The sequence below is a fragment of the Podarcis cretensis genome, assembly GCF_951804945.1.
Source record: "Podarcis cretensis genome assembly, chromosome: 4".
NCBI classification, from domain to species: domain Eukaryota; kingdom Metazoa; phylum Chordata; class Lepidosauria; order Squamata; family Lacertidae; genus Podarcis; species Podarcis cretensis.
This window is the reverse complement of record NC_137173.1, coordinates 67977253-67998741: the sequence shown is the minus strand read 5'-3', so window position 1 is coordinate 67998741 and position 21489 is coordinate 67977253. Positions and strand designations below refer to the sequence as shown.

The following is a 21489-nucleotide window of genomic DNA, read 5'->3' as shown; positions in this document are numbered from 1 at the left end:
TGCACTATATTCCATCACACTCCTAGCATTTATTTATTCATGTTCTTACATTAATATCCCACTTTCATTCTGTCATAGACCCCAAAGGAAGTGTACATGTGAATCCCAGGTGGTCAGTTGCTCAGGCACTGACCAGACCCAGACCAATTTTCCAACTGCCAGTTACATAAAAAAAGAAAAAAAGGTTAAGACAATTCATTCCATGTCTTCAATATAGTTACTTCATCATTCAGTCCTGCCAACTTTTCATTGATTTGGTCTGAAGTCTCTAGGTATTTTCCATTTCCATTTCATATCTCTGATTCATTTTCTTTCCCCATTTTATCAAACACCCATCCTATCATTTTTAGTTATCAACTGTGGAACAATACCAAGAGTCATTGGGAAATCCTGATGCACTTTTGCCATACTGGATGCTTTTGATTTTTTGGATATTATTAGCAACTCAGTCTACCTTAATATTTCCACCTTAAGACAGGCTATGGATGTGATCTCTCACAATAAATTCTTCCCTGCAGCTGGAGTAATGTCTGATGTACTTTCAGTTCTTTAGTGGCAAGAAACAGAAAAGGAGTTAAAGATTTTTCATATAGGGGATTCCCTCATTGGTTTAATCTTTATTGCTAACCATAAATTAAGCTTTTTGCTCTGCCTTAGACACTTTTAATGACTAGTTTTCCTTTGTGTTCTTAACAACAGCAACTTAGAAATTTTCAGATTAAATTTTCACCAGCCAATAGAGGGATTTCTCTAAGTTTCGGTTTTGCTTGTCCCAGAAGTGTTTGAGAGGAGGTGGATCTTTCTAACTATGAAAGGTGCACAATGGGCACAATGTCAGTTTCTCAGCTTGCCAGCTCATTTTAACTCCTGTTTAAGCTGCCAGGCATAGACAGCAGAAAATAGCCTTGATCAAAGTATTTGAGGTTGCTCCCAGATCACTCTTATCTTCCAGAGTTATGAATAGTCAGACCATCTGTCTGACTATTATCAATCACCACATGGTTATCTTCTGTCAGAGGAGAGCTAACAGAAACAGCCAAAATGCCATTCCTCTTGGGAGTCCCCAAGTTTATCAAGATGTTGGAATAATACACATGTAAACAATATTGTTTAATTTGTATAGCTGAAAATTGTGCTTGGATTTCTGATAAATGTTGTGATGGAGTGGGGCAGAAAATTGGATGAAGACTAGGAAACCTCAGACACACCAAGGCATCTTAATCTTAAAGTGTATTCCCATTTATCAAAAATAAAAACATTAGCTTCATTATTTGAAAAACTTTCAATATGTATAAAACTCTGTTTACCTTATATCAAACCCAAACAAAAAATTGTTAAATGTAGGTTTAGTTAGTGATAACTTTCATTTACTGAATGAAGCAGAGTCCATAATTTGCAGGCATGTCCTTTTACTTGATAGTAAAATATAATTGATTCCTGAAAAGTGTTCCTTGTTTGTTTCCCTAGGCAAATTTTGCAGAACAAACTCCAAAAGCAGAAGAGTGTGAAAAACAAGATTCCAAAACAAAAAATGCAAAGAAAGCACTAACCACTTTTAAAGGACCTTTATTGCACATCAGGTATTGGTAATAATTTCATTAAAAATGTAGTTCTTTCCATATTGTAATATTGCTGTTCTGTGTCTTAAAAATTACTTGAACGTGAAGGGAAATATATTTGATATTTTAAGAATTGTTTCACATCTGATTCAGAGGTCTTCTCTGAAGCGCATGTTTCTTTACGAAGGACACGGTGGTGTTGATGAAGTCAGGGTTCTTTTGGCAAAGAAGTTCAGACACCTGGATTTCTGATGAATTTGGAATATGTTGTGATGGATACACATTTTATGAGTGTATTATAGCTGCTTTTCTCCACCCCTCACAGCAGTATCCTATTATGTAGTCAGTTAGTGTTATGTAGTTATAGTGTGGGAGTCAAATACTGTACCTTAAGTGGAGAAAAATATCTACAAAATTGCTCTGATTATAATTATTACTTTGTTAATTTGTATAGTGCAGAAAAGTCTGTAAATTGAACTGTAACACCTGTTGAAGTGTAGATGTTTACTTTTACATAAGCTGTAACATAAAATATGTAGAAAATATCCTGATGTGCCGTAAGAATTTGAAAGCATTTGAAAATGTGACTGTTTCATTAGAAATTTGAATTAAAGTTTTTGTTTATACAAATCTGGTATCAATCTAGATTTTGGGGATGCAGTGGAAAATCTGTAGCAGTTGCATTATTGTGATGTTGATTACATCTGAAGTTTGTACCACATAGGTTTCTGAGCAGGTAATTGAAGATAATTTTGGAACACAAACTTCTAATATGGCCTAGGAACATTCCAACCTAAGAAACATAATTCAGAACTTCTAGCATTTGATTTTGTCACTAAAATAAATTCTTCATGTGATTATAAATGAATGATTGATAAGTTCATCACTTCCACTTGTCTTCCAGAAAAGAAAGGATTATTTCATTATTTCAGCCTAGTTATGTCATGTATATCACCCAAGCATTTGATGTACATCAACATTGCAGTCAGGAATTCCATATACTATAGGCAAGCAAGTTCATGAAATTCATTGTGGCAGGTGAGCAGGTTGGTAGAGGAGTAATACAGCACTCTGAAACCAAGCAGACTGCTGGAGGAGTGAAACCCCTTCATCTTCACCTGGCGTAGAAGTGCAGTTTTCCATACCTTTTCAGCCAGCCAGTCCCCAGCAGGCTAGTAACCTCATTGACTTAGGTGTCTGTAGGTTCATAATGTGTTTGTGGGTATGGGAGAGGGGGAATAGAGATTATAATAAAGATGAAATGTTCTAACATTTTTTCCAGATCTAACATGTCTTAATTTGGGCAAAATATATTCCCACATTTTAAATTTCATTTTGCATTGTGAGTGTTGTTATACAGATAAGTTGGTGTGCATAATTCATTATTGCAATGCCTATTTGTTGGGATCCAAAGAGCCACCTGACTGGTTCTGTGCACCAAGCCTTGGGCTTGTGTTTCTCAAGCAGCAGTCCCCTAAGCTATGTGTCAAACCTCTTCTAAAGATGAGGAAAGCTCAGAAAGCAGTTGTGTTACAGAATGCGAATCTACTGCTTGCATGCCTTCAGTGCATGCAAAATAGCTCTTTGGGTCCCAGGTACTGAGTTGAGTGTTAAAAGTGCATATATTTCTGCTACAAAATAAAATAGTAAGAGCAGACTTTGCCTCAGCATATGTAAAACACTTTCGCTTTTTCTTAAAATGTTGAACTGATACAGCTATTTGGAAGTTCCTGCTGGCCATAAGTGTTGCAGCTCACAATTTTCATACGCAAGAGCCAGATTCTGTCTCGCCCATCTTCCATTTAAAAATTATATCCGGTAGTAGGGCTGTGAAAGCGTTTGGAGAGTTGCTGCCGTTCAGAGTAGACAGTACTGAGCTAGATGGACTAGTGATGTGATTTCATGTCAGGTAATACTACACACACACACACACACACACACATATATATATATATATATATATATATATATATATATATATATATATATATTACTTACCCGAAAAGATGACAAACGGTTGTTTTGCCCTTGGCTTGTTGATGCTTCATGATACTTTGTTAAAATACATGTGTATTTTCCCAAACACATATTTCTTAAAACTCGGAACACAAAATGACTCCTGGATATGATGAGTAAAATAGAAGTATGAATTGCTTTTCAAGTGAAAATTTCACTGAAAGGACTGTTAAAAGTATTTGACATTTAGCAGTATACGTTGAAGGATTGGGTTAGAGCCTGTTAACTGAGAGATAGTGTTCTAAATAAGCACAAACTTGATTTTTAAGAGAATGAATGAAGTTTGTAAACCTGTAATGCAAATAGTTTAATACATATTTGTGATTTTTCATTAGTCCAGCAGAAGAACTGCATTTTGGGTCCAAAGAAACTGGAGAGAAGAAATGCTTGATCGTTCTCACAAATGTGACCAAAAATACAGTGGCATTTAAGGTAAATACTGTGTTTATGTGGTGATTAACCTGACTGAATAGTAACCATAATAGCTGATGAAATGGTTTTCAGAAGGTGTCCATAACTTTCTATGACAAAACTGTCAAACCAGGACCAGATAAATGGTCTTAAAGGTGGAGTAACTATATATTTTTTATATTATACTGTATAACTGAATCTCATCAAATGTTTGTCACTTTAATATTGCAGTGAAATGCCAGATAATAGCAGTGAAGTATCAGGAAAGATACCCCAAGGAAGAACATGATATGCAGTTTATAAAGCTAATGTGGAAACGTGTGTAAAACTTACATGGAAAGAGTGAGAGGAGATCTTACTCTCCCATTATACTAGAACTTGTGGTGTCCTAATGAAGAATTAGCAGTACAGTGAGTTGAGAGCAGAAAAGTATATTGTTTTCTTTGGCTTAATTTACATAATTCATTACAGTGATTGCTTAGATTACATTTAAGAAGAATTGGGTGTTGTCATTGGTTATTTGTTATTGATAAGTGGTATCAACAATAAAAGGTTAGTGTGAAGTGTTCAGCCAGCATGGTTTAGTGGTTAAGAGCAGTTAGACTCATAATCTGGGGAACCAGATTCACTTCCCTGCTCCTCCACATGCTGCTGCTGGGTGACCTTGGGCCAGTCACACTTCTTTGAAGTCTCTCAGCCCCACTCACCTCACAGAGTGTTCGTTGTGGGGGAGGAAGGGAAAGGAGCATGTTAGCTGCTTTGAGACTCGGGTAGTGATAAAGCGGGATATCAAATCCAAACTCTTGTTCAGGGTTAAAGTCTGGCACACATATATTCCTGTTGAGTAAACATGCAGAAGGTTCTCATGACTCCTGCTGATTTTGCATCCTATACTTCCATCTTTGCACTATTGCACTCTCTCTCTCTCTCTCTCTCTCTCTCACACACACACACACACACACACACACACAGCATTATGTGGCCACTGTGCATGCCAAGTCCTCATTGCAAACTTTGGGCTTCCCCCAAGCCTGTTGATTACCCCCCCCCCACACACACACACACACACATACTTGGGAGAGTAAAGTTTGGTATTTTGTGGAAATTAAATGGAAGATTAGTGTTCAGAAGCAAAATAACACAAATGGAGAATACTAATCAAGTTTTTGTCCCACTGGTAAGTTGTGAGCGGAATCTAGTCCTCTACATTGTTAAATAAGAAAACTGGTAGCATTTAATACAATTACACTTTGTTTAGGTTAGAACAACTGCTCCTGACAAGTACAGAGTGAAGCCAAGTAACAGCAGCTGTGAACCAGGCACATCACTAGATATAATAGTATCTCTTCATGGAGGTAAGTAAAATCTTTTACACTATTGTATAAATAAAATAAACAAGTTCTGTAATGTACATTACTGACAGCAAGCTTGGAATTCTACATGTACTAGAACATAAGCATTAGTGAAACCAAATAACTGTTCAGATTTCATATGACTGCTTCTGTCTAGTCCAAATCTCCCAGTTCAACCTTTCACTCATCCTCAGTAGTGGAGAGATGAAGCCTGTAGAATTCCATAGGCCAAAATTTGAACAAAACAAACCCTAATAAAGTTCATTGCTCAATCTCTTTACAAACCTCTATCATTACTAGCCTGTTTCTAAAAATTCTGTTGTTTTTCATGCCTCCTGTAAATATGCAAAAAGTTAGCTACTGATTAACAAATAAATATACTGTTAAAGAGGCCTCGTATTCAAGTTGTGTACTATTTAAATGACCATTTTTTTGCTTATCAAAATTTTGACATTGAGGAACATATTTCAAATAAGTAGCAGCCTCCCTGATGTAGCATAAAGATATTTGAGTTATTTTCTAGAATGATTAGGAGAGCAGTTGGATTGATGTTGATATCATATATATATCATTTGATTCTTTTTGTGTGTGTATATAGTGTAAACATTATATTGAGCCCTGCCCTAGAGAATTTAAGAATTCAAAACATGCTGGATCCTATTAACATTTAATTATTGTTATTTTTTATTTATTCTGGAATTGGGCTGCATATTTAATGTTGGATGAATAAGTAAAAGGTAGTGTATTCTTTCAAAAGTGTGTGTATGGGGGGGGAGAGACTATTAGAATGTATACAACCTGTGTTTGAAAAACTACAGCAACTAGATTTTGGAAGAATTTATTTTAGGACAGCTGTGTGATAGGTATATGGTAAAATAAATTAATCCCAAATTATTTATATGCCCCATGAATCTGCTGTAAATTAGTTTGGGGATTTTCATGAACCTACAATTAGCTTATGTCCACCAGGGCTTGTTATGAGATCTGAACACCAGTTACAAGATGCAATTTGAACCCACTTTCATGCTTTGGAAAACAGCCCAATTCAGACACAAAGTCTGAATCCCACTTTGGAGAAATGATTCTTTCTACCTTTCTCTGCTACTGTTATGGGGTTTTTTTGTTTTTTGTTTTTGTTTTTTAAAAAACCTATCACCTACCCCCCCATGCCCACTTTTGACCAAAATAAATATCATTTGCTGAGTAGATAAAGTCTGCGAATTACAAGGGGCACCTTGTAGATTGAGATTAAGAGGGGCACCTATAATTATGAAGGGGTGAAATTTGTGGTCATGGAAGCCCCATTTGAGGGGCTTTCATGATTTCAGAAGGATGACAGGAAGTGGCTTTCTTGCAGGTACAGCCTTTATAGTTTTACATTTTAATCTCTGAATTTATCTTATACTCTTTCATAACTCTTTTGTGAATTGGCAAATTTTGTTCAGTGCTTCTAATTATTGCATATCTTCAGTAACAAACTAGCTTTTTGTATATGTAGATATAGTCAAGGGTGTGGGTTTTTTTGCTCGTAGTGTATAAACTTTTGAAATACTGCCTAAATCCAAAGGAAGTAAAATTGTCATGTTGATTAAACAGGTTGTGCAGCTTCCCTGCAAGATCGTTTCTTGATTATGGCAGCAGAAATGGAGCAGTGTTCTGGAACAGGAACACAAGAACTGGGTCAGTTTTGGAAGGAAGTTCCAAGAAACAAAGTGATGGAACATAGGTAAGCATTTCACATTGTTTTGGGGGACATATTGAGCTGCCTATGCAACTGAAAACAAGTGTTCCATATTGCTTAGTATCTTGGTAGGTGAAATTTGCCAGAGATGCACCCTTGATAGGCATGGTATAAAATAAAGAACGACTTGTGAGTTCCTTCCTTAGGAGTTGCACAGATACAGCTCTTTGAAATATTTACTGCTGGTGTTTATAATTACAAGTATGGTATATATGTAAAAATGATTTAAGAAGAAAGAGGAAAGTTGCCAGTAACTAACTGCCTGTTCTAGAGTACAGAGCAGCTTTTAAACATGAAAAACAAAAAAAAAGCTACTGGGAGAAGAGTAATGCAGCATGTGTGGCCAGCTGCAGAACATGCATGGCAAGCTTTACCACACACAAAAAATAAGAGAGAGGACTCACCTAGACTGGTAAAGAAAAAGCGATTTATATATGTTATGTAACAATATGCCACCTGATGGCGACGTGGAGTCCCGTTTTTCTCTACCGGTTTTCCCTGTTTAAATTTACAAAGCTTTAAACTGAAATGCTTCTTTGATGTGTCTAGATCCAGCCAGAATTATCTATTGCCCTTCCAAGCCCCCTTCCTTTCCCTTTGAAATCTAGTACATGTGCACAGCCAAAGATGAGAGCCAGTCTCCAAAATAGTGTTCTCATCACTCCCTTTCAGATTGTGTTCTCCCTAGCACGTAGCGCTGTCTGTAGCTAGTCAGTGTTTATGCAAGCTTCCCAAACCATTACCACTTATGTTTTGTGCAGGTAATCTTGTCCTTCTGATTGCTGGTTCCTCAGCAATAGGGCCAGGTTTCCTTTTGACTCCAGCACTCTTATAATTGATGATGATCTTCTCTTTGCTGGTCACTGTGGTGGGCAGGGGCAAGGTAGGGAAGCAGAAATAAAGGCTGCATCATTGAACATATGAAACAAATACCAGCAGGGAATGGAATCTGTGAAGCAGAAGAGGCTTGGAGAAAGAAAGAAAAAATAACCATGTCCTCTTACTATTGTACTACATTTCACTGTTCTGCTGTTTCTATTTGTCCCAGGTTAAGATGTCATGTTGTGGAAAGCAGCAAACCTTCTTCTTTAACAATAAATGAAAATTCCTTCAATGTTCCTGCAAAAACGAACGAAGATTTACACGTACAGGTAACACTTGTGCATATTAATATATACCGTATTTTTTGCACCATAACACTCACTTTTTTCGTCCTAGAAAGTAAAGGGAAATGTCTGTGCGTGTTATGGAGCGAATGCCTGGGGGGGGGGGTCTGCTGCAGTCGTGAGCAGAGGATCCATGGTTCCTCTTCCTTCCCTCCTCCATGGCTCGCTTTGAAACAGCAAAGCGGGAGAAGAGCCGCTGAGTGGGGAGAAGAGAGGGACAGAGGGCCTGCTTCTTTAAAGGAGCAAAGCAGGAGAGGAGAGGAGCTTGCTTTAAAGCAAGCAGGCTCTCTGTCCCTCTCTCCTCCCCACTCAGCTCGCTAAATAGCATTATTAGCAGCATCCTTCTCCACACACCCCATGCGTGCTCCTTGTCCCTTGAGTGCTTTTCCTTCCCTCCCCACTTAAAACGTGGTTACAAAGCACGGATCCACATGGATCCTCAGGAGTTTTGCACTGGGTCACCCCAAATTCACCATCAGATCACATAGCATGTCCATGGCTACATCTTGCACCAAAAAAATCACGCACCCACTGTTTCATGGGGCCGCAATGGCGCAAAACGTCGTTATAAAGCATGGATCCACATGGATCCTCAGGATTTTTGCATTGGACTACTACAAACTCACTGTCAGATAACATGTCTGTGGCCACAGCATGAACCACAAAAATCATACATCATTTAGAATATTTTTTTTTCTTGTTTTCCTCTTCTAAAAATTACATGCGTGTTATGGTCTGGTGCGTGTTATAGAGCGAAAAATATGGTAGCTTCCAGCTATATCTGTAGGAATGTGCAGTGCATTGGGGGCTTTCAATATCCTCCTTCCTCCTGTAGCCTTTAGTGCCCTTGAAAACCTGAAGAACTGAAGGTTGGAGACTCCCCTCCAGGGTGACTGTTGCTGTATTCTAAGGAGCTGCTCTTTAAAAAGCAATAGATAGTGGGGAATTCAGGACAGAAAGAAATGAAGTATTTTTTTACAGAACAATTTTTACAGAATTATGTAACTGGCCATAAGGCCATGTAGTGGCCACAGTATCTAATGTGAGGAACAGTAATAGTGATAAAGAAAGTACTGTGAGCTTGGTATATGTTGAATGTATGGCTAGCACATAGCATGCCTTACTTATATAGTAGAACATAGGCATATTTTCAGCTAACTGATAAAATACGTGTTAGGCATTAAAATTGTGTGATTTATTTATTTATTGTTTACTCCCCTCCCCCTTTCCAGCTAACACAGTTATTGCAAGCTAATAAAAGACTCCGCGAACAGATTGATCGTTGCGTCTGGTTCCAGCAATTGACTCTCTTGTTTATGTTTCTATTACTGGCCAGTACTACCTTTTGTATCTACTTGTTGTATGCGCCAAGGAGCTAAGTAGCAATGCTTTGTACGATAAGCCCTCTCTGCAATTCATTTGGAAAAGGCAAAGAACCAGTACTATGAAACTGCCAAAAAGGAGATCTATATGAGACTCTCCAGAAACTGTGAATCACAAGATTGTGATCTATGCCTTTAATCAACAAGTAGAGTGACTTTGTTGATATTTATTAAAGTACAGGAAGTAAAACAGGATATTAAAGGAGTCATTTTCACTGGGCAACCTAATAACTGTTACAGAACAAAAGATGTTTATGACTTAATGTATTTTTACTTTTATTTCTGTCATGCAGAAGTATACAAGATGTATCAAAACAATTTGTGCATAAAATGTATTTCCCTTGAAATGAAAGTGCAAATTAGTAACAATATAGGAAAGCCTCATTTATGCTATTTGTACATAAAAGGAAATGATACACATGCTCATGCAGTTTGAAATGGAAGAACTGCAGTCTGGGGGGTGGTGGTCTTTATTCTTGCTCACTTCCCCCCCCCCCCCCGAAATTATTACAGATATTTAAGATTATACTATTTTGCATTGAATACCTTGTAGCCATAATTGCCTGGAAATGCCTGCAATGGTTCCAAAGAGCCAAAATAAAAGTTAGTTTTTCCAAGAATGCCATAGTACATTACTATATACCATGATACCTGAAAAAGAATTGTGCAGGAACACAACTCTCCATTCTTCAGTGTGTCTTAATCTACAGAACTAAACTAACTAGTTCAGGAGTGCAACTATATCATGCCATGAAATTTATTGTCAGTTTCCCACTAGGTTGGTGTTCTCCTGTAATTCAAGGACAACAAATAGAACACCATAAATTATTATTTGTTATTAAGTTTGGAATAATTCCTGTAATTTCTCAAATATGTGTTGTAAATCACGTGTGATATGGAAAAAAAGTAGGAAGACACAGGTATACAGAGGAATTGCAAATAGTGCTTTTTGAAAACCATTACAAGAAAGCATTTTAAAAGATGAATAAAAACATTCCCAGTTAAACATTCCTTTTACATAACTATAACTATGCTATATGAAATTTAAAAGTAAGAGAGTGCTCATGTTTTGGTTAACATTTAATCTTTTGTAAATCAGACAAGTTGTAACAATACATGGTGCAGTAAGTCATGTTTGCAGATGCAGTCCTAAGATCAGTTCTCAGCGCTTCTTTCTGCTGTAGAACAATTTGAAGCAAAAAATCTAAACCAGCCTGTACTTGCAATCAGGCACTCATTGGTTATGCTCTGGAGCACATCATGTGCAGGGACTTCCTCTTTCCTTCTGCGTATGAGAAGCTCTATGTGCACATAGGCACTTTTTGCTACACTCTTCTGCTGTTCCTATTTTATGTAAAGGAAAAATATCCCTGAGTAGCTGAGCTTCTGCATATGCAGTGATGTTGCTTCACTCCAGTGGCACTAAGCTCTCATAATTGAGGCCATAATTTATATCACATACTACTTATTCCACTACAGTGTATCTCACCTTGATAATGCTGCTCACTCTTCTGGGTTCTTGTATTTTATTTTTAATTTATTAGTAATAACTTTGTGGGAAATGCAGTTTACTTTTACAAGTTAAACCAATTTTCAGCTATTGGTTTCAGTACGCTTAAGCATGTATATCTATTTGACTGTTACCTTAATGTGTAGAATTTGGCTATGTTCATTTAGCTAAGCTTGAAATTAGAGAGGATGACAGCAGATTTATTTGGCTTGTTATAATAATTTTATGAGTCTGCTGGCTTCCTATATAGTGCCACCTTGTTTCAAATCCCAAACCCTAGGAAGATGGGTCTCTCGCTACCTACTCATTTTACTGAAACATTCACCAAAGGTTTTGATCACTGAATTGACTTTTATAAAATTGAACATATTCTAGACAATAATAATGCAAGGTGATTTTAGTCAAGCATTCAATGATACAGGTATGAAATGCTTTTATAGAATTTACCTTTGTGCCCATGGATTTGTTCTGTATTGGCTTATGGTTTCAGCTGATCATAAGAAACATATCTTTCTTATGCAAGTCACTTCATATTTCACAAACAAGCCAAAACAATTTGATTAATTGGTCTCTCATCAGTTGCATTACCTTCAGTTAAATTCTATTATTGTAGTTCCTCAGCAAGTCAACTGTAAGTACAAAATATAGAATAATTCTAGTCTCAAATTAATATTTTTTAAAATGCTTATCAGTGAGTTGGATTAGATTTAATTTCACTTTGTTAAATGTTTTCAGAATATATTCATAAGTATATGCCAATTAATGCTCTTAATGGTCTGGTGCTTCAAATATTTTCAGTATTTTATTACTGTATTCATATTTTCTATGTAAAATCGATCAGATAGACAACGTTTTATATTTTAATATGTTATAAATAAATAACTGCATTTGTGAAACAAAAAGGGGGAGACGTGTTCATTGTAGTTCTTAACAGACACAGTTTGGACATACGTTTTTTCAAAGTTCAGTTGCGTTTCTTGCTCTTTCTTTTTAGTTCAGATTGTATTTAAAATGAAATATTACATTGCCCTTCCATTCTACCTCATTTGTAACTTAAAGAAAATTCTTCAAGTTATGTAGCCCCATCGACTTTAGTACAATACAAATAACCAACCTTTAGCATATGCTGCTAGGTTGTGTTTGTGTTGTGTGCCTCCCCCCCCCCCACTGCACACATGTATTTGCCGTTTATAGAACCAAAGGGTTGCAGGTTTTATTTCTGAGCAAAGAAGCATAATATTGGGATGTTATGAAAATCATGTTCTCTTAGGTCTGAAAAAGAGGAACATAATTAAAGTGTCCCTGGGTATGACCAGCCAAAGTTCAGACAAATAGTAGGTCAAGCATCTAGGCAATCTTACCTTTTCCTTGCCACTGCTACCCATTTTCTGGAAGTACCCTCTGTGAAGGCAAGCATGCTCTGGTTTTTAATTTTCACTTAAAGAAGGTACTTATGCTCTACTCTCAGCCAAAACAACTTCATTACCCCTCCCCCTCTTGAACTCTGAAATTTCTTTCTCAGAAAATATAAGGAGGGCAGGTTGTGCTTTTAAAAACAGGCCACAGAATGACTCAGAAGCATGTTCAAACTCAGGAATGTGAGCGTGCAACCAAAATCACCCCAATCATCTCATTATTTGGGTTACACAGAGAGCTGATGAACTCTAGTACAGAGCATACAGCTCATGTGACTTCAGTTCCTTCCCTCTCTTGCCCATCAACAAAGCACTTTAATCAGCTGTAAACTTGTTCATTTTTAGCATTTCCTTCTTAGTTGTGTTGAGTTTGGGTGCAGTAGCATCTTTCCTTTAAAATAAAGTATTGCCTTTCCCTCCTTAGTTCTGGGGCCTGGCACTGACTGGGAAGAATCAGCTGCAGATAGAATACATGAATTAGCATGATAATAGGTAAACTTCCACTAATAGGAATTGGGTTTCTACCTGAAAGAGCCCAACATTGGTCAGCGCCAGTTCTTGCTAAAACATGTATATGCCAGCTGCTACTGCTATCACTGACCCTTCTGACCAGAGACACAAACACGGTTTACAATGGGGGTGGGCTTCCAGTCCTCCACTTGCATGCCCAAATGCCATACTACAGATTTGGATGGAGGATTTACTAGTGGCCCAAACTCAGCCAGCAGAGAAACCTTTTGTTCTCTGGATACTCCGAAATGGCTTCAAGTATTCATCCTCTTCACTCTCCCCACCTTTTCTACTGGAGCTCCTGTTTCAGACACTCATGAGCTAATGAGACAATGGAGTGCTCCAGGCTTCCTACCTCCACACACACCCCCTCTTAAGACAGGTTCTCAAAGTTATCCTCTCCTCCATGGAGCCTAATTTCTAGAAAGCCAGGCAGAAGTCAACCAGCTAATAAAATATGTAAATAAATGCTTTCTTAACTACAAGGAACACTAATGAAAAATGCTCAATATAGAAATAAGCTGCCCGTGGCCCTACAACACCAACAGCTTACTTTAGGAGGAGGAGAAAATCACTTCCAAGTAATAACAGCTTGAAGAAAAGCTCAAACACCTGTTCTACAAATCCTGGGGAGGAAAGCAAGAAATTGGGAGTGTCATTTCCCTGGCAGGAGCACCGAAAAAGCTCAAAATAGAATGTCAGGGCTTCTTGCTAGCGATAGTGCTATTGACAAATTGCTCCAAGAAAAAACAAATTACTGCAAACAGCATCAGTTGTGTAAAACTTACCAGATCATGCAGAGGGTCTGTGAAACAAGAAATGAAAGAGCGAGGTGATGGGTGGTTCTTCCCCCTTTGTATGCAGTTCATTGTCTGTCTGAATAGAAATGACAAGCTTAATTCATTCCTGCAGGGTGAAGTAGTGACTGATCACTACCATGGAGTTCAAACACAAGTACCAGGAACAATTGCCACCTCCTACGCTTTTGTTTCCTGTACAACAAATTATTTGACAGGTACTCCAACTGATGCCATGACCAAAAACGTTGCTCAAACAGGAAAAACTTGATTATTGAATACGATGCCAGGCAAAAACTTGCTGTCTTAACAACCTGCTACTGCTTTGGGTAGGCATAGTACTGGAAAGGTTGAACCACAATGCCCTAGGCAGACTTAATACGAATCTGAAAGCTGGCAGCAAATTCTGTCCCTAAAATGCATATTTGAGGAATTGTTTATTCCAGGGATGGACCTATGGCTCTTCAGATGTGGCTGGACTCCCAGCCAGTGGCCAGGGATGATGGGATTTCCATTCCAAAAACATCTGGAAGGCCGCAGGTTCCTTGCTTTAGACATTGCATGCAAAACAGCTACAACAAAAAGCATGTGCCAAACAATGAACAACAGAAGAATAAGATGGCAATCGGGTCTTTTCCTCAATGCCAAGAGAGCCTGGCATTGAGGCAAAACCTACTACTCTGTTTCGTCATGCCTGCTTTCTTGAGAAGCATAACAATAAGCCATGACTGTGGGTTGTCTTCAACTAAGTCCTATTCAGAGTAGACCCACTGAAATTAATCTACCAAAGTTAGCCATGTCTATTACCTTCTCTGACTTCTGGCTTTGCTGGCTGGGGTTGATGGAAGTCTGCAGTATCAAAGCTCCTCAGCCCCGCTTAAACAACCAGCCTCATTAAAGAAATTGTACATTTCCCCAGAGATGGCCACCTGCCATATTGATGTAAGTGCCTAAAAGATATCAGAACATACTACAAATCCGCTCCACTCCCCAGTGGGGAGGAGTTGTGGTAGACCACGTGGCCACCCACTCCCCTCTGGGGGCGGGGGACAAAGTCCTGCATCCCCCGGAGTTTCCCAGCCATATTCGCCTGCCAGCAAATCCACTGGCTGGGGGGTGCGTGGCCGGCCTCATTTAAACTGAGGCGTGAGCCGGAGAGCTTCCTCTTGGCTCGCTTCCTTGATCCCCCGCTCTCCCTCCCTATTTTCAGGTTTCAAATTTGGCTTTGCTATGGACCTCGGCTGGTTGCCGTTGAGGGGCCTGGTAGGAATTTTCCCACTTGGCAAATTGGCTTGGGCCATTTGGTTTTCACCTACCTCGTAGCAATCATCACAACTTTGTAAGGTTTGGCGGTTAGGCATTGATTGATCTTATGATGGAGGAGGGGAGGTGTGGCCATCAACTGCCCCTCCAAGCTTAAGGGTATTCCGTGAAAGGAATTCGGGGGTGTGGATCTTGTCTGAAGTCCGGGGCTGGGCTAGGGCCATGCCACGACTCCGTCAGGAACCCAGAGGGAGCTCAAGTTGGTTTGCATCGACGGGGCTCCCCCTACCAGTGGTTGACCCTTATTGGACTCCCTGCATGATGGGCAGGAGTCAGATATAGTCTGGTCAATTCCAATGCCTAAGCCAATACCGCTCACATTCTGTAACCAATAAAGTTGTGGCCTAAATTTGCCCAATAACATTAACCTAATATCTGTGTCCTTGTGTCTTATTCATCAACGAGGGGGTGGTCTCGGGGTCTCGATGTGCAAACAGCTGATTTCCATCCCAAAAATAAACCAGCTAGTAATAACCGCAGCAATCATCCTCTGAACAACATCCAGTCATTCATCTCCAAATAGCAAGTTCACTGTTGATCATTCAGTGTCTACAACATCATGATCACTTTGCAAACACCCACATTTTATGTCCTCTCCAGCTCTATAGATTGCAGTTTGCACATTCAGCTGAACATTACTTAACTGTATGCTTTTAACAGGCCACTCCAATGGAAACCGTTCCTGCTCCACTCGTGTTCTCAAAATAACGAGATTCAATGCAGTTCTTTTCCTCCATCTTTTAAGGAGACTATTCTGCCCCAAACTACTAACAGCAACAGTAGCATTGATGCTCATTTTTTATTAATTTCAGTAATAACTTTGTTAAGTCCTAACTATTAGCAGTTTGGATGCAAAAGTATATTCAAGAAAGCAGTGTGCAGTAAATCAAACTTAAGATCTTGGAGATGGCCCCTAAAAATCAATGAAATATTTAGTAGGTATGTGAAATTCCCTTGCATTCCATTGTACAGAAATGGGTGGGAATTTGATTTTACTGTTCCACAGTTTCTGTACCCAATAGCCAGATCCTGTGTTTCTGATTTAAATCAATCAGCACAGCCAGCTTTTATCAAGCGGGATTAAGTTTTCAAGTGTTTCTGCTTTTGCAGATGTCAGGTAAAGCCTTTTGAAATATTTTTTAGTGTGGCTGTTTAAAGGATTGTACAGCTTGACTGACAGAGGATATGAAAAAGAAGGTAATTATCTCAGGAGCATACTGGACTGTATCTCCTTTGCTATTCTTGTTCGACAAGGCGCTAGCTGTGGATCAGGTGCAATGCTCACTCTCTGAATTTGCAGAAAAGGCTAAATACGTAGCAGACACTTTAGAATTTCCCCCTGCCTGCAAATAGTGAAGGCTAAACTTGGGAGGCCTTTGCACAAAGCTGTTAAATGCTTTTTTGTGGCCTTAAATGCAGATGTGAGAGGTCTCTGATCCTCAGCCTGACATTTGGATCTCCTACCTTCAGCTATTCAAGAGAAGGTACTTTTGACAATATGACATTCGACAGCAGCCCACCCAACTCATTTTAGCGTGGTTTTCTGAGCGCCTTTTTTTAGAAGCCAGAGAAAGGCCCCAGAACAAAGTGTGGGGTCAGTCAGCAAAAATCAGTTGCCCTGACTTGCTTAGCAAAAGCACAGTTGGATACAACTCAAAGAGATTTAAAGTGTGTTGATTTTGCATTAGTCATTTGTGCTTTTATGCAGGTTCACAATCTCCATGTGCTTTTCCTTATACGATGGATTAAAAATGAGATAAAACAAGCAAAAATTGCTTGTTTTATTATTTGGCTAATACAGCAGTATTTTGTCACTTGCCTGCAGTCTCGATCAGGGTGAATCATTCCTGTGATGCTGGAAAATTATGGAATGCAGTGTGACAGGTTTCAATTCTCCAATGATATTTGAGTGCCCTAGTGCTGGTTGCAAGGCTTTCATTTTTTATGGAAAGGGAGCGCTCGTTTTGCAAAGAGAAACGTTCCAAGTGTCTGTAGAGAGAAAGGAAGAGACAGGCTTTTGCTGTTTATAATGCCTAAAGGACCAAATACGCAAGAAACGACACACAATTAAACAAACCCTGCTTTAATGTTTCATGACATATTTTATTATGAAAGAACCCAGCAAAACTTTTCAACTTTAGTTACATTGAAGTTCTCAAGCAATGCAACAGACACAAACAATTCATTTTTCGAATTGTGATTTCCACAGAGGATTCTGAATGTGGCAGAGAAGGCAGGGCTTGAATTATAGGGGCAAGGAAGCCCCCTTAACTTTTACAGCAGTCCCCTTTTACCTACTATTTTTAAAATGCTACGATTTGACTGTGGATTTCATTAATGGCCCTCCTAACTTCCCCCATAATTCTGCTAGGGGAAGATAAGTTTGTTGCATTTGTTTCAAACACATTGGAATTTTATTTTTAAAGATGCAATTATACACTAGTTTACAGCTGCACTGACTTGCCTTGTGAAAACGCAAGCACAGCGATACCCATAGAGTTCCATGCAAAACAAAAGGGAACAATTGAAAACCACACAACTAAAAGGCAAGAATTAGCATCTTGGAGTTATATTTAAAGTTCCAAAGGTGGCAATTTGACCAGGGCCCGAATGCCTGCCATCAGCTCACTGGGCACACACAAACACACCCTGCCTCCTAAAGTTTTGAAGGATACTGGAAATAGTTTTGTAATGTTGTGGAGGAATTTTGGAGGAGAGAAACACGCATGGCTTGTTAGCTTTAAGTAGCTGAGGTATGCAAAGTGAAGTTACTTAGCAGTAGTGCAAACTGTCAGGGGCTTATTGTTAGAAGCATTCCTGACAGAGATGGAAGAAACAACAACTCAGAAATCAGAGCAAATTGAAGTCACAAGATAGCACTAGTAGGCACATAGCACTAGTAGGCATGGGCGACAGAAGGGATGAGACAGGGATACGAAAGAATGTTAGTACTGTGAGGTTATCTCTTATAAGACTTTACTTGCAATTACAGATAGTTTTTAGAGGTCCTAGGGGCCAGTAGTTTTTTGTTGTTATTTAAAGAGGCCAGGCACCCTCAGAGCTCAGAGGGCTTCCCCCACCCCCCAGTCTTTGCTGACCTTCATTCTGAGAAAACTGAACTCTGAACCCCATAACAAGCCCACCTCAGATTGTGGGGAAGCTCAGAGTTTCAGTTGCCTTCTCAGACACACTCCCAGCCTAAGTCTGTGCTCAGCTGCATGCTGAAGCCTTGTGGGCCACTGATTTGCATCCAGATGCATAATCTCGTTAAGACATTCAAAACCCTCTAGTACATTTCCCAAACAAAATCAGAGGAAGGTGTGCATCATTAGGAAACAGTTTGCATAATACGTAAATTATGCAACACAGATCTACACTAACCCTATTCATATGCAAGTAAGAGTACAGTATGGGGCAGGGGAGACAATTCTGTTCTGGTGCCAAGCCTGCCTCACCTCTGCTCATACCAGCCTAGCAACCTGGCACTCCTCTGCACATTAGAACTGACATATCAGCTATGCCTACGAGCACAAAGTCCAATGTGCATAGGCCAAATCATATGCAATCTTGACCTGGCATAATTAGGGGGAAAGGACTGCAGGCTATTGAACCTACTATTTCCACAGCACATTGTGCAAACCATTTTCTTGAACGTATGTATAGCTAGAAAGAATTATTGAATAGGAGCATAAGAAGCTGCCTTATATTGAGTCAGACCATTGGCCCACTGAGCACAGCTGAAGTGGCCGGCAGCAGCCCTCCAGGACTGCAGACAGAATTCTCTCCCAGCCAACAACTGAACCTGGAATCTTCTGCATGCATAGAAGATGCTCTGACCCTTCCCCATCATTTCTAGACAAACGAGTTTTGGTTTTTAAGTCCTTAATTTTAAAAACAAGAGGATTTTATTTTTCTGCTGTCTGCATTTAAATACTTTAAGATTTTGGAAATGGTACCCAAACCTTCGCCCAATATATGGAGGAGAACAGGTTTGCTGTGAGACAGAGCTGGCCCTACCATTAGGCAGAGGGAGGCAACTGCCTCAGGCAGCTGATTTGCGGTATCATGAAAGGGGAGCATATAGTTAGCTATGAAATTTACTGTTGCTGTATTTTTACAGTCAGGAAGGGATTGCACAAATACTCGATTGTGAAATTTTCTGTCTCAGCCACCTTGGATACAAAATGGCATGACTCTTGAGAGAGATTGAAGATCATTTGCTGCTGCACCTCAGGTAGTAACATGTCTTGGACCCGCCCTGCTGTACATACATATTCAGATCATATTGCTTAATGCTTAAAAGTAGTAAGGCTTCAAAGCTTTAATCAAGTGCGGTTTGAATGAAGGCCAAATTTTGAATGTACAAATAAAGCCACTGGACCCACATTTGTACATATTACGTTAACAATGTAAGCCATCTCCTTCCTTAGCTATCTGGAAGCATTTTGAAAAGAATCATTAAGTGCACGAGGATATATATTTGTTTTGTACCCAACAAGGAAGACTAAAGCACTGCTTCTCAAACAGGAACTTTTCATGAGATAAGAAAAGTTATTTATACAAGTACATTATTCCTAGTGATGGCTGCTTCCCTGTTCCATCAGACTCAAGAGCCCATTGGACTTGAATGATTGAGATTCAATCATTCGGCAAAGTAGCAAGTTTGAAAATGACTGTCACTTTTCACTCTGTCTCTATTATAGCGCTCGCCTATTCCTGTTATCAACGTATCCAAAGCGAGTTATTAATGTCTCTTTTCACTAGGAATTACCAGGGCTTCTGCCTGTTTATTAAACTGAACTCTCTAATCCCTCAGTCACTGAACATTTAGTCATAATTTGTTCTCACTTTGAGAGCTGCAGTACAATGTGATGTACTGTGGAATGAGAAAAGTAATCTTTTTTCGCCAGCTGCTATCCTTCTGTTTTCCCTCTTTGAATTTATGGATTGAGCTGTTTCCTACCAAATACCAAGGTAGATCAGGTCTACCTTGATGCAGGTTTAATCTGTAGGGGCTCTTTGATTGACTGCTAATCTTCAGACAACGCTAGTCCTGGCCCTGTGCTTACATTATAAGCTCAAGTTTCAAGGGCAGTTGAAAAAAGAAGAGTCACTGCCACACTAGATATTTATGTAATGATGTCCTTTAAAAATCCTAGTAAATGGCAGTTCTATAGTGTTTTAAGTCCAGAGTCTCTTGAGCAAAACAATTCTTTATAATTATTTCAACCCTTTGCAAATCAAATATTGAAAGAAAAAAAGAAAAAAATTGCCGGAGACAAACTGGCTCGTCTGAATAGGCAACATGTGCTAAAAACCAAAACCTCTTCTGCTAGTGAAACAAGACATTATACAGAAGTTCTTATGTGCAGAGGGCCCAATTTGGAAGTGGGGTTTCCAAGAATTAAATGTAAATTCACCTAGAGAGCACCTATATTTTTAGCCAACTCCCTAGTTCTAGTGACTACGGCTATAATTGTGTAGTTATTTATTTAAAATGTACCCTACTTCTCTCCTCCACAAAACAACCAACTGTGATCCAACACAAATGATCAAACTGAAGACAGCAGCCAAAACAACAACACGCAAATTGCAGGTCTCAAAATCAACACGTCAAGCAGTAAAAGGCTCAAAAGCTTATTTAAACATGAATCTTTTCAATTAACAGTGTTTAATTAAAGAGAGGTTGATAACCTAATCTCTTGAGTGAGTGTTTTCCACATTTGGGGCAACACCCCAGAAAAAGGCCTAGTGCACGTTAATCAAATGAGATGGTCTCCTATGTATGCGGAGTGCAAGGTTTGTGAACATTTTTGTAATGCCACCCAAAAACAACTTTTGCAGCTAAAATTTTACACATACCCCAAATTTAACATGGCACTAGTCCCTCCCCCCAGACTGGTAAATTTTCTGTTCTATCCAATGCACACTTACCTGGAAGTTAGTCCCTCTGAATTCAGTAGGCCTGCTTACTTCTGAGTAGACATGTATACAATTGGAGGGCATGTATAGCTCTGTGACTGGGTCAAATGTTATATAAGAACAGGCAAGTCCAGTGGCCTGGACAAATCAGTGGCTAAAGAAACTACAGGGTTGGAAAATATAAAATAATACAGATATGCTTTTCATCCTTTCCCTTCCCCGTTTCGTTTTCTAAGATGTCCTTTTAAAATAAGTGTTCTTTCATTTAATCATACTCTGCTTGATGAAACAGCTCATTGAATCACAAGTGCCATCATAGTATATGTGCAGGCTGCTTTATAAATATAATTATTGTTATTTATTATTCATAATCACAGTGCATGAT

At 39.0% G+C, this 21489-nt stretch overlaps 1 protein-coding gene and 1 long non-coding RNA gene across 4 annotated transcripts in view; one reads left to right on the top strand and one right to left on the bottom strand.

Moving 5' to 3' along the window:
* The window catches only part of MOSPD2 (motile sperm domain containing 2), a 24623-nt gene extending 12584 nt beyond the window's left edge, over positions 1 to 12039 (top strand). For both annotated transcript variants that reach the window (XM_079972817.1, XM_079972816.1), the window contains exons 10-15: positions 1468 to 1580; positions 3911 to 4007; positions 5245 to 5341; positions 6935 to 7064; positions 8128 to 8230; positions 9478 to 12039. In XM_079972817.1, the coding sequence (XP_079828943.1) occupies positions 1468 to 1580; positions 3911 to 4007; positions 5245 to 5341; positions 6935 to 7064; positions 8128 to 8230; positions 9478 to 9624 (687 nt within the window). In that variant the 3' untranslated portion in view covers positions 9625 to 12039. The remainder of the gene's footprint in view (positions 1 to 1467; positions 1581 to 3910; positions 4008 to 5244; positions 5342 to 6934; positions 7065 to 8127; positions 8231 to 9477) is intronic.
* LOC307214323 overlaps positions 10534 to 21489 on the bottom strand; it is a 25529-nt gene continuing 14573 nt past the window's right edge. The window contains exons 4-8 of one of the 2 annotated variants that reach the window (XR_013837911.1): positions 16998 to 17171; positions 13851 to 13934; positions 13616 to 13688; positions 12499 to 12538; positions 10534 to 11766 (exon numbers count right to left, since the gene is read on the bottom strand). This is a non-coding gene — a long non-coding RNA (uncharacterized lncRNA). Of the gene's footprint in view, positions 12410 to 12498; positions 12539 to 13615; positions 13689 to 13850; positions 13935 to 16997; positions 17172 to 21489 lie in introns of both variants that reach the window. The other variant, XR_013837912.1, reaches the window with a different exon arrangement.